At 41.7% G+C, this 12598-nt stretch overlaps 1 protein-coding gene across 8 annotated transcripts in view; it reads left to right on the top strand.

Annotated features, from left to right (window-relative positions):
* The first annotated feature begins 9959 nt into the window (after positions 1 to 9959).
* vav2 (vav 2 guanine nucleotide exchange factor) overlaps positions 9960 to 12598 on the top strand; it is a 155546-nt gene continuing 152907 nt past the window's right edge. For all 8 annotated transcript variants that reach the window (XM_083564052.1, XM_083564051.1, XM_083564049.1 and 5 more), the window contains exons 1-2: positions 9960 to 10637; positions 10823 to 11383. In XM_083564052.1, coding sequence (XP_083420178.1) covers positions 11180 to 11383 — 204 coding nt within the window. In that variant the 5' untranslated portion in view covers positions 9960 to 10637; positions 10823 to 11179. The remainder of the gene's footprint in view (positions 10638 to 10822; positions 11384 to 12598) is intronic.

Here is a 12598-nt window from a genome sequence, read left to right as displayed (position 1 = left end):
GGACTGGGGGGTTGTGGGGGGTCAGATTTCGGGGTTGGGCACGCACACGCTAACGTATGATGTAATCGCCTACCTGGAATCTCTTCTTTGCCAGTTCAATTTTGTTTTTCATAAAATAAATGATGGAAAAATACTAAGGCTTCCTTATTACTTTGTTATGAATGTTAATAAGAGTAGTTTATGGATAACAACATCAGTTGCAGTTGAACTCAATTCAGCCGAGAATAATCGAGAGAACGCAGCGTGAAGTTTCATTTATTTATCACTCTATTATTCTGTCTTTTTTTTTTTTTTTTTTTTTAAACCCAAATTTCTAAATTGATCTTCAAATACAGTTAATTAACCCAGCCATTAGGGGGGCACAAGCCAGTGTACTCTTAGTGCCGGTCCCAAGCCCGGGTAAATGGGGAGGGTTGCGTTAGGAAGGGCATCCAGCGTAAAACATGTGCCAAATCAAATATGCGGATCACAAATGAGAATTTCATACCGGATCGGTCGAGGCCCGGGTTAACAACGACCGCCACAGGTATCGTTAGCCGACAGGGTACCGGTGGAAATTGGGCTACTGTTGGCCGAAGGAGGAGAAGGAGAGGAGGAAGGCGTCTACAGAGACGGCAGGAAAAGGAGCAGTGTAGGAGAGTAGAGGTTCGGGTTGGTACTTTAAATGTTGGTACTATGACGGGTAAGGGGAGAGAGATAGCTGATATGATGGAGAGGAGAAAGGTAGATGTGTTGTGTGTTCAGGAGACCAAGTGGAAAGGGAGTAAGGCCAGGAACATTGGAGGTGGGTTTAAACTGTTTTATCATGGTGTGGATGGGAAGAGAAATGGTGTAGCGGTGATTCTGAAGGAAGCGTACAGTAAGTGTGTAGTGGAGGTGAAGAGAGTTTCTGATAGGGTGATGATCGTGAAGGTGGAAGTTGAAGGGATGATGATAAATGTCATCAGTGCCTATGCTCCACAAGTTGGCTGTGAGATGGAGGAGAAAGAAAGATTCTGGAGTGAATTAGATGAAGTGGTAGATGGTGTACCTAGGAAAGAACGATTGGTGATTGGGGCAGACTTTAATGGGCATGTAGGTGAAGGGAACAGAGGTGATGAGGAGGTGATGGGTAGGTATGGTTTTAAGGAGAGGAATGTGGAAGGGCAGATGGTGGTAGATTTAGCTAAAAGGATGGAAATGGCAGTGGTGAACACGTATTTTAGGAAGAAGGAGGATCATAGGGTGACGTATAAGAGTGGAGGAAGGTGCACACAGGTGGATTATCTTCTGTGTAGGAGATGCAACCTGAAGGAGATTGGAGACTGTAAGGTGTTGGCGGGGGACAGTGTAGCTAGACAGCATCGGATGGTGGTCTGTAGGATGGTTTTGGAGGCGAAGAAGAAGAGGAGGAAAGTAAGGTTTGAAAGAAGAATAAGATGGTGAAAACTGAAGGAGGAAGAGTGTAGTGTGAGGTTCAGGGAAGAGGTCAGACAGGGGCTTGGTGGTGGTGAAGAGGTGCCGGATGATTGGGCAACTACTGCAGGAGTGATGAGGGAGGCAGCTAGAAAAGTACTTGGTGTGACATCTGGAAATAGAAAGCAAGACAAGGAGACGTGGTGGTGGAATGAGGAAGTGCAGGAGAGCATTAGGGGAAAGAGATTGGCAAAACAGAAGTGGGATCGACAGAGTGATGAGAAAAGTAGGCAGGAGTACAAGGAGATGCGGCAGCAGGTTAAAAGGGATGTGGCGAAAGCCAAGGAAAAGGCATATGAGGAACTGTATAAGAGGTTGGACACTAAGGAAGGAGAAAAGGATTTATACCGATTGGCCAAGCAGAGGGACCGAGCTGGGAAGGATGTACTGCAAGTTAGAGCAATAAAGGATGGAGAGGGAAATGTGTTGACTAATGAGGAGAGTGTGTTGAGAAGATGGAGGGAGTATTTTGAGCAGCTGATGAATGAGGAAAATCAGAAAGAGAGAAGGTTGGAGGATGTGGAGTTGGTGAAGCAGGATGTAGATAGGATTAGTAAGGAGGAAGTGAGAGCAGCGATTAAGAGGATGAAGAATGGAAAGTCGGTTGGACCAGATGACATACCGGTAGAAGCGTGGAGATGTTTAGGAGAGATGGCAGTGGAGTTTTTAACCAGATTGTTTAACAGGATTCTGGAAGGGGAGAGGATGCCTGAGGAATGGAGAAGGAGTGTGCTGGTACCGATCTTTAAGCATAAGTGAGATGTGCAGACCTGCAGTAACTACAGGGGAATTAAGTTGATCAGTCACACCATGAAGTTATGGGAAAGAGTAGTGGAAGCCAGGCTGAGAGAAGAGGTGACCATCTGTGAGCAACAGTATGGTTTCATGCCGAGGAAGAGCACCACAGATGCCTTATTTGCTTTGAGGATGTTGATGGAGAAGTATAGAGAAGGACAGAAGGAGCTGCATTGTGTATTTGTGGATTTAGAGAAAGCGTACGACAGGGTGCCGAGAGAGGAGTTGTGGTATTGTATGAGGAAGTCAGGTGTGTCAGAGAAGTATTTGAGGGTGGTGCAGGACATGTATGAGGACAGTGTGACGGCAGTAAAGTGTGCAGTAGGTACGACAGACTGGTTCAGGGTGAAGGTTGGACTGCATCAAGGATCGGCCCTGAGCCCTTTCCTGTTTGCAGTGGTGATGGACAGGTTGACGGACGAGGTCAGACAGGAGTCTCCCTGGACTATGATGTTTGCAGATGATATTGTGATTTGTGGTGAGAGTAGAGAGCAGGTTGAGAAGAGCCTGGAGAGGTGGAGATATGCGCTGGAGAGAAGGGGAATGAAAGTCAGTAGGAGTAAGACAGAGTACATGTGTGTGAATGAGAGGGTGGGCAGTGGAGTGATGCGGTTGCAGGGAGAAGAGGTGAAGAAGGTTCAGGTTCAGGTACCTGGGGTCAACAGTGCAAAGTAATGGAGAGTGTGTTAGGGAAGTAAAGAAAAGAGTGCAGGCAGGGTGGAGTGGGTGGAGAAGAGTGACAGGAGTGATTTGTGATAGAAGAGTATCTGCAAGAATGAAAGGGAAAGTTTATAGGACTGTGGTGAGACCTGCGATGTTGTATGGATTAGAGACAGTGGCATTGAGTAAAAGACAGGAGGTGGAGCTGGAGGTAGCAGAGCTGAAGATGTTGAGGTTTTCGTTGGGAGTGACGAGGATGGACAAGATTAGAAATGAGTTTATTAGAGGGACAGCACATGTAGGATGTTTTGGTGACAAGGTGAGGGAGGCGAGATTGAGATGGTTTGGACATGTGCAGAGAAGGGACATGAATTATATTGGTAAAAAAATGCTGAAGATGGAGCCACCAGGTAGGAGGAAAAGAGGAAGGCCAAGGAGGAGGTTCATGGATGTGGTGAGGGAAGACATGCAGGTAGTTGGTGTAAAAGAGGCAGATATAGAGGACAGGGTGGTATGGAGACGGATGATCCGCTGTGGCGACCCCTAATGGGAGCAGCCGAAAGAAGAAGAAGAAGAAGATCTTCAAATACAGTTAATTGTTTCTTTTTTTTTTTTTTTTTTTTTAAGGATCGTAGGAAATATTTTGTATAAAGAATTTAAAAATATATAACATTATTACCATTATCTTTTTATAACCTAATTTATATATCGAATATAATCGTATCGCTAGCTGCCAGTCTTGGGGCCCCTGAGCAAGGCCCTTAACCCTTTGTGCTCCAGGGGGCGCTGTATCATGGTTGACCCTGTGCTTTGACCACAGCTTCCTAACATCACATAGGAAAGAAGCACATACAAGTGCACCTCAATAAATTAGAATATCATTTAAAAAGTTGATTTATTTTAGTAATTCAATACAAAAAGTGAAACTGGTATATTATATTGATTTATCACACACAGACTGATATATTTTGAAGTGTTTATTTCTTTTCATTTTGATGATTTTGGCTCACTAAATTAGAATACTTCATAAGACCAATAAAAACAATCATTTTTAATGAATTGTTGGCCTTCTGGAAAGAATGTTCATTTACTGTATGTGTATATAAAATATATAATTTATATAATATGTAATATGATTACTGCCTCAATTCGGCGTGGGATGGAGGTGATCAAACTGTGGGATGGAGGTGATCAGACTGTGGGATGGAGGTGATCAGACTGTGGGATGGAGGTGATCAAACTGTGGGATGGAGGTGATCAAACTGTGGGATGGAGGTGATCAGACTGTGGGATGGAGGTGATCAGACTGTGGGATGGAGGTGATCAAACTGGGATGGAGGTGATCAGACTGGGATGGAAGTGATCAGACTGTGGGATGGAGGTGATCAGACTGTGGGATGGAAGTGATCAGACTGTGGGATGGAGGTGATCAGACTGTGGGATGGAGGTGATCAGACTGTGGCGCTGTTGAGGTGGGATGGAAGCCCAGGTTTCTTTGACAGTGACTTTCAGCTCATCTACATCTTTTGGTCTCTTGTTTCTCATTTTCCTTTTGACAATAACCACAGAGATTCTCTATGGGGTTCAGGTCTGGTGAGTTTGCTGGCCAGACAATTACACCAACACCATGGTCATTTAACCAACTTTTGGTGCTTTTGCCAGTGTGGGCAGGAGCCAAATCCTGCTGTAAAATTAAATCAGCATCTCCATAAAGCTGGTCAGCAGAGGGAAGCATGAAGTGCTCGAAAACTTTCTGGTAGACGGCTGTGCTGACCTTGGACCTGATAAAACACAGTGAACCAACACCAGCAGGTGACATGACCCCCCCCAAACCACCACTAACTGTGCAAACTTTACACTGGACCTCAAGCAGCTTGGATTCTGTGCCTCTCCTCTTCTTCTTCCAGACTTTGGGACCTTAATTTCCAAATAAACCAAAATAAACAAAAATATTTCCAAATAAAACGACTTCGTTTCACCTTTTTCTACCACATTTTTTCCCTCCAGCCAACTTTCCATTTATGTGTTTGGATACAGCATTCTGTGAACAGCAGCTTCTTTAGCGATGACCTTTTGTGTCTCACCCTCCATGTGCAGAGTGTCAATGATTGTCTTCTGGAAAACTGTCAAGTCAGCAGTCTTCCCCTTTATCATTGTGGAGCCTGAACCAGACTGAGACATCATTTAAAAGCTCAGGAAACTTTTGCATGTGTTTAGTGGTGTTTCGTAGGTGTTTATTGAGATGCACCTGTATAACAGGTATAAAGCACCTTTCACTTTTTTTCATTCATAGGTATTGTTATATACATAGTGGTTGAGTGGACAGTGGTTGGGGATTTAAGCCACACACACACACACACACACACACACACACACACACACACACACACACACACACACACACACACACACACACACACTTGCAGACCCTTAGTAATTTAACAGAACCAGTTATTTTTAGGAAGTGTCCAGAGAACAAAGATGAAACTCGAAAAACCACATGGACTGGAGGATGAGGAAACATACAAAGACAACAAAAAAAGGACGTACAAATATTTTTGTCTGTATAGAAGGGGCAGCATTGAGTATATGATGATACAAGAAAATGCATGATGGGCAGAACTTTGAGATAGATCATTTGACCTACCTCATATTCCATCCCCATCCTTTTCGCATGCTGAAAAAGTGTGTGCACCCCTGATGTAAAGTGTAAAAAAATTTAATGTAGGCATGTAAAGTGACCACTTGATGGCGACAAATCTTTGATCTATAGACATATAGACAGACAGACAGACATGATAGAGAGATATACATGATAGATAGATAGATAGATAGATAGATAGATAGATAGATAGATAGATAGATAGATAGATAGATAGATAGATAGATAGATAGATAGATAGATAGATAGATAAATGTTGTAGGTAACTAAAGAAAAAGACTCAGACAGACAGACAGACAGACAGACAGACAGACAGACAGACAGACAGACAGACAGACAGACAGACAGATAGATAGATAGATAGATAGATAGATAGATAGATAGATAGATAGATAGATAGACATTGTAGGTAACTAAAGAAACATTCAGACCGACAGATAAACAGATAGATAGATAGATAGATAGATAGATAGATAGATAGATAGATAGATAGATAGATAGATAGATAGATAGATAGATAGATAGATAGATAGACAGATAGACAGACAGACAGACAGACAGACAGACAGACAGACAGACAGACAGACAGATAGATAGATAGATAGATAGATAGATAGATAGATAGATAGATAGATAGATAGATAGATGTAGGTAACTAAAGAAAAAGACTCAGACAGGCATACAGACAGACAGACAGACAGACAGACAGACAGACAGACAGACAGACAGACAGACAGACAGATAGATAGATAGATAGATAGATAGATAGATAGATAGATAGATAGATAGATAGATAGATAGATAGATAGATAGATAACTAAAGAAAAAGACTCAGACAGGCAGACAGACAGACAGACAGATAGATAGATAGATAGATAGATAGATAGATAGATAGATAGATAGATAGATAGATAGATAGATAGATAGATAGATAGACAGACAGACAGACAGACAGACAGACAGACAGACAGACAGACAGACAGACAGATAGATAGATAGATAGATAGATAGATAGATAGATAGATAGATAGATAGATAGATAGATAGATAGATAACTAAAGAAAAAGACTCAGACAGACAGACAGACAGACAGACAGATAGATAGATAGATAGATAGATAGATAGATAGATAGATAGATAGATAGATAGATAGATAGATAGATAGATAGATAGATAGATAGATAGATAGATAGATAACTAAAGAAAAAGACTCAGACAGACAGACAGACAGACAGATAGATAGATAGATAGATAGATAGATAGATAGATAGATAGATAGATAGATAGATAGATAGATAGATAGATAACTAAAGAAAAAGACTCAGACAGACAGACAGACAGATAGATAGATAGATAGATAGATAGATAGATAGATAGATAGATAGATAGATAGATAGATAGATAGATAGATAGATAGATAGATAGATAGATAGATAGATAGATAGATTTCTATAAATTGTCCACTTTTTAAAGCTGTATGCAGTAATTTACTATTATAAAGTGCATTAAGACTGGAAATGACATTCTAGAAACTTGCTCTCTAAGTCACATGACCATTTTTTCGGGGTGTCTGTAGAAGAAACAAGCCCAGCGGTGATGGATCAGTTGCCCAGCTTTGGTGACAGCTCATCATGTTGGAAGCAGAAAGCTATTGCTCATTCGAAATAAACCAGATTATTACTGGAGCAAAGCAGCTCCACCCTGCAGGGGGGCGGTCCGTCCGATCTGATTGAACATGACTCTTGTGTGTAAATCTTTCCTGCAAAAGGTCGACCAAGTGAAGCCTTTCTGCTTTACTTCTGAGGTCATGTTTGTAATTGGAGGATCAAATGGTCGCCTGGTTTTGCGTCTGCTAAACACGGATCATCTGCTTTTTCTTTTCTATAGTCTACATTTCATGAACGGGGAAAAATGGCTATATTTTGTAAACTTTGAGCCACATTATTTACCAATTTACCAGGAATTTCATCATCCTCATCACTTTTTTTGTTTTTCTATAGTCAGCATTTTTCCCCCTCTGAAATTTCTCATGTTTCATGCTGAATAATTCTTAAAATCATTCATTACCCCAGTGCTGACCAACCCAAAAAAAAAGCACAATCACAGCACAAACATTGTTATATGTCTCTGTCTCTGCTACTAATTTCAACTTTAGGATCCTTTAGGGAACTTGGACCTGCTCCTTCCAGGGTTCCTTTCATTTATTTTTCTACACTATATACTCAAACGTATTGGGACACAAGACTTTTTCAGCCATATGTTGTTCTCCACCAAACTGCTTCACAGAACTGGAGATTTTTTACTCCACTCTACTTATTTCACTTTACTCACACCAACACATCTCCTACACATCATAATATATGATGTAATTAATATTATAATTAACAAATTATAATTGATATTATTAATCAAAATCACCCAAAACCATTTTTGCGTGAAATATGTTTTTCTTTTATTATTTATTTTGAAAAAAAGCATCAAACCCCTGTGTCATTTGGGAAAATCCCTCAACAGCACATCATTATTATGATGTCATATAAATGCTTTGATGAAATACAGAAGGGTTTTGTTTTTTCATGTAAAACCTATTAAAGTCCTGCAGGTGTAATTATACTTATGACCTTAAGATGGCAGCAAAGGCGCATTTTATGAAAACAATCCAACAATAAAAAATACCACAATATGCAGAGAACTCAATTTTGTCAGGAAAACATGTCTTTGTAAACTAACAGCGTTGTTTTCTGCTCTTATTGAAATGACCATTACAGTTCAGGGTGTATATTCTAATGATTTAGCCCGTAGGCCTGCATGTTTATGAGTTTGAGCTTTAGATTAAACCCATTTAGCTCACATTCCCGGGCAAATAGACTTATGAAAATCCAATATTAAAAATATGTCTGATAGTGGTCGGATCTGATTTGTTTCACTGTAACGATATGAACGTGTTAATGTTAAAGAGGCCTTCTAAGTCTTTGTCATGTGCAGAGGAGGGACATGGGGGTACATCAGTATGAGAATGCTGTTGATGGAGCCATCAGGAAGGAGGAAAAGAAGACCAAGAAGGAGGTTTATGGATGTGGTGAGGGAAGACATGCAGGTAGTTGGTTTATAAGAGGCAGATTTAAAGAACAGAGGGGTATGGAGACCGATGGTCCACTGTAGAGACACCTAATGGGAAAAGTCGAAAGAAGAAGAAGAAGTTGTGGATTTGTCATGGGATCTTGGAGAGTCATGTGGATAAGTACTTAGATAAGATACAGCACACTGCACAACATAATCAAGAAGACAAAACTACACTGAATTGTGTGTCACACACTGAGGCAAGACTGAGACACAGGATAAAGCTGATGCCCTGAAAGTTACATCTTGTCATCCGTTTATCTGTCCATCCACCCATCCATCTATCCATCCATCCTTTTAGCACAAGTGCCTAGAACCTCTCCCAGGGCACATGGTGGAGGACATCATGGATGGGTTGCCAAATCATCACAAGGCACAATCACACACTCACACAGCCATTTATTCACATACTACAGACAATTTTAGCGTCAAGGATTTATGGGCTGTTCAAACCCTTTAATGTGTTCAATGTGCCAAAATAACATCCATCCATCCAGCCATCCATTCATGTATCCAGCCATCCAGCCATCCATCCATCCATCCATCCATCCATCCATCCATCCATCCATCCATCCATCCATCCAGCCAACCATTCATGTATCCATCCATCCATCCATCCATCCATCCATCCATTCATCCACCAGCCAACCATTCATGTATCCATTTATCCATCCATCCATCCATCCATCCATCCATCCATCCATCCATCCATCCATCTCTCCATCCATCCCTCAATTAATTTCTCTACCCATCCATTTATCCATTCATCCATCCAGCCTATGTGTCTACTATCTACCCCAAGGAACTCATTGCACATGGGGGAAGGACACAACCATTGTATGGGGTGCTAACTTATCACCATGCTCAAGCACACACACACACACACACACACACACACACACACACACACACACACACACACACACACACACACACACTATGGGCAATTTAAAAAAACGCATGAATTTTAATTGGGGAGAAAACTAGAATACCCAGAAGAAACCTTTGTTTCCCTTGAAAAATATATACATTTTAAAAGCTTATTACTATTACAATTATAACAACAACAACAACAATAATAATAATAATAATAATCAACAACAAATACATTGTTTTATAATTATTATTATTTTTATTAGCTTAGCGTGTGTGTGTGTGTGTGTGTGTGTGTGTGTGTGTGTGTGTGTGTTTGTTGAGTTATTTTGTGCGGAATAAAAAAAAGAAAAAAAAAGAAAAACTTCTCAGAACCTGCACGTTAATGAGCGCAAGCGCGAGCGCGGTCTCGCGCGGAAACCAGCTGCACTCACATTCTCCTCTTTCTCGCGAGCGCGCGTACATGCACGCGCGCACACGTTTCTCTCGCGCGTTCACTCTCTGGCCCCGGTATTTTTCTCTCTCTCTATGGTTTAGTGTGTGTGTGAGTGTGAGAGAGAGAGAGAGAGAGAGAGAGGGAGAGAGAGAGAGGGAGTGTGTGTGTGTGTGTGTCTAAGAGAGCTCGGGGACGCGCGCGCGCTCGCGGCTCGGAGCGGGAGTCAGAAAAATCACAACAGCAGAAAAAGCGAACAGAGGAGGACTGAAGCGCGGGGCAAAGAAAAGAAAAGAGAAGGAAACATATACAGTATACAGGAGGAGAGAAAGAAGAAAACCGTACGGACCCCGAGGTGTTGAAAATCCGTTCAGCAGCGCGGAGCAGCGGTTTATTCCTCCCCAGTGAGTGGAGCGGACGTAAGGAGCTTCTCTTCCCCGGTCTCGGATGTGTAAGGTCGGGGTTAGCGTGGCGCGGAGAGCCGGGGATACACACTGAAGAACTACAGGAAAGAAAGAAAGAAAGAAAAGAAGAAAGAAAGAGGGAAGAAAAGAAGAAGAAATTGGCAACAGAATTACTTTGAAGGAGCTGGAGAAGAAAGCTTTGTGAGCATTAGTGTTAACTTGTTTCCTTGTGCTGGTGAGGAAAGACTGCAAACACACACACACACACACACACACACAAGATGGTTTCAGCTTTTTCTGCTGTTACTTCTCTCCTTCTTACGCTTCTTGGACATGCTATATGATTATTAAAACCTTTCCCCAGATGCCTGCTATCCAGTAAGCAGATTTTGTACTAAAAAAATTTGGTGTGTTCCACAGAAAGCTCTTCTTCCGGATCCCCAGGAGCTTCTTCAGACCTTCCCTGCACTTCATGTTATGATGATGATGATGAAGAAGAGGAAACTAAACTGATTTGGGAATGACAGCCATTTCCAGATCGAGCCTTGGAGTCTATTGAGAGATCGCGATTGAGATCTGGACTATAAAAGGAATGAGAGATCAGGAGAACATCTGAATTGTTCCTGATCACCTTTTTGTCCTGTATGGACTTCGATCCAGAACCGTGGTAACATTTGGGACGTTGTGATACGTGTTTCGTTGTGAAGGGCAGTGGCCCCCTTCGGCCAGACTGCCGTGTGATCCTTACTGAGCTTAGTTCTTCGGTTCTTCGTTGCGATGGAGGAGTGGAGACAGTGTGCCCGGTGGCTCATCGACTGCAAGGTCTTGCCCCCGAATCACCGGGTGGTTTGGCCTTCGGCTGTCGTCTTTGACCTGGCCCAGGCGCTCCGAGACGGGGTGCTCTTGTGTCAAATGCTGCACAATTTGTCACCCGGATCTGTAGACCTGAAGCAGATTAACTTCAGGCCTCAGATGTCGCAGGTAGGTCCCGATCATCAGCGTTCAGCTGAAAACGTGGGATTAATGGGCTGTTCAAACCTTTTACTGCTATTCATTAAGTTCTAGGAAAAAAGTACGCCTAGCAAAATTTCTATTGAAATGGCTCGCAGTCGAACATCGATCCTTGAGGAACACCACCAACATAATTAATGCACTCCTGAATCATCGTATGCAGGGAACGCTTTTGAAACTTGCAATACATCATGACGTATAACGCTGATTTAGAACACCCAAAAAAAAAAAAAAAAGGAAAAAATAAGTCTAGGAAGTGGCATCAAATCAACATGGACGCTCTGATGTATTTAGATCATTCAACATACAGACGTAATCTTTGTCCAATCTGTAACGCTGAATGTACAGTTTGAGAAGTATGCTTTCAGAATGTAAATGTTCGCTCAAAAACAAACAAAACAAAAAAACAAGACAAAAGCTCCTTCAATGCCAGAGTCCAGGAAGTGACATCAAATCAACATTGGTCATATAACTTACAGACGTAGTTGTTCGTCCAATCTGTAACTCTGAATATTCAGTTTACGAATGTAATTGCTCATCAGGGTTAGCTGGCTAGCTTTTCTGAAAAAAAAAAAAAATAGAAAGAAAGAAAAGCAAAGAAAACCTTACTTATTGGCCCAGGAATGTGTCTGGGATTTGAACTTATAACCTTCTGAAGCAAAGGCCAAGACCTTAACCACTTAGCAACCACCTCCCCGGTTACTTTGACTCTTCTAGTTCTGGATGTTCTCTGGGCAATTCCTTTTTATTCCCACACAAAAAAAAAATAATAATTCCAGGATATGAATTGGCTTCCAGGAAACATTGTCTTGTTGACCCCTTACCCTTTTGTGGCTGGATCTTATGTTCACACAGAGTCACTATTGGATTGGATTGTTACTTTTTGTCACTTGCAGTTGTGACGTGACCTCTCTGATTGTACAGTATGCACTGTCCAGAAAATGTAGTAGCTGTATAACATTAATAGTTAAACCCCAACGCACGAATCAGTGTGACAACAATTTCTTTGTGTGCTTGCCAGTGTGAACTTAGGGTTAAAAAAAACACCAACCTGACGAAGTGTCTGGAAATTTCGTAACCTGAAATGTTTGGAATTGACGTCATTTACAGTGAAGTGATGTTGAAATTCAAGAATTAATCTCATGCATTGTGTGTGTGTGTGTGTGTGTGTGTGTGTGTGTGTGT

The sequence above is a fragment of the Silurus aristotelis genome, assembly GCF_946808225.1.
Source record: "Silurus aristotelis genome assembly, chromosome: 16".
NCBI classification, from domain to species: Eukaryota; Metazoa; Chordata; class Actinopteri; order Siluriformes; family Siluridae; genus Silurus; species Silurus aristotelis.
Note: the sequence above shows the minus strand (reverse complement) of the source record. Positions and strands in the feature narration are given on the sequence as shown.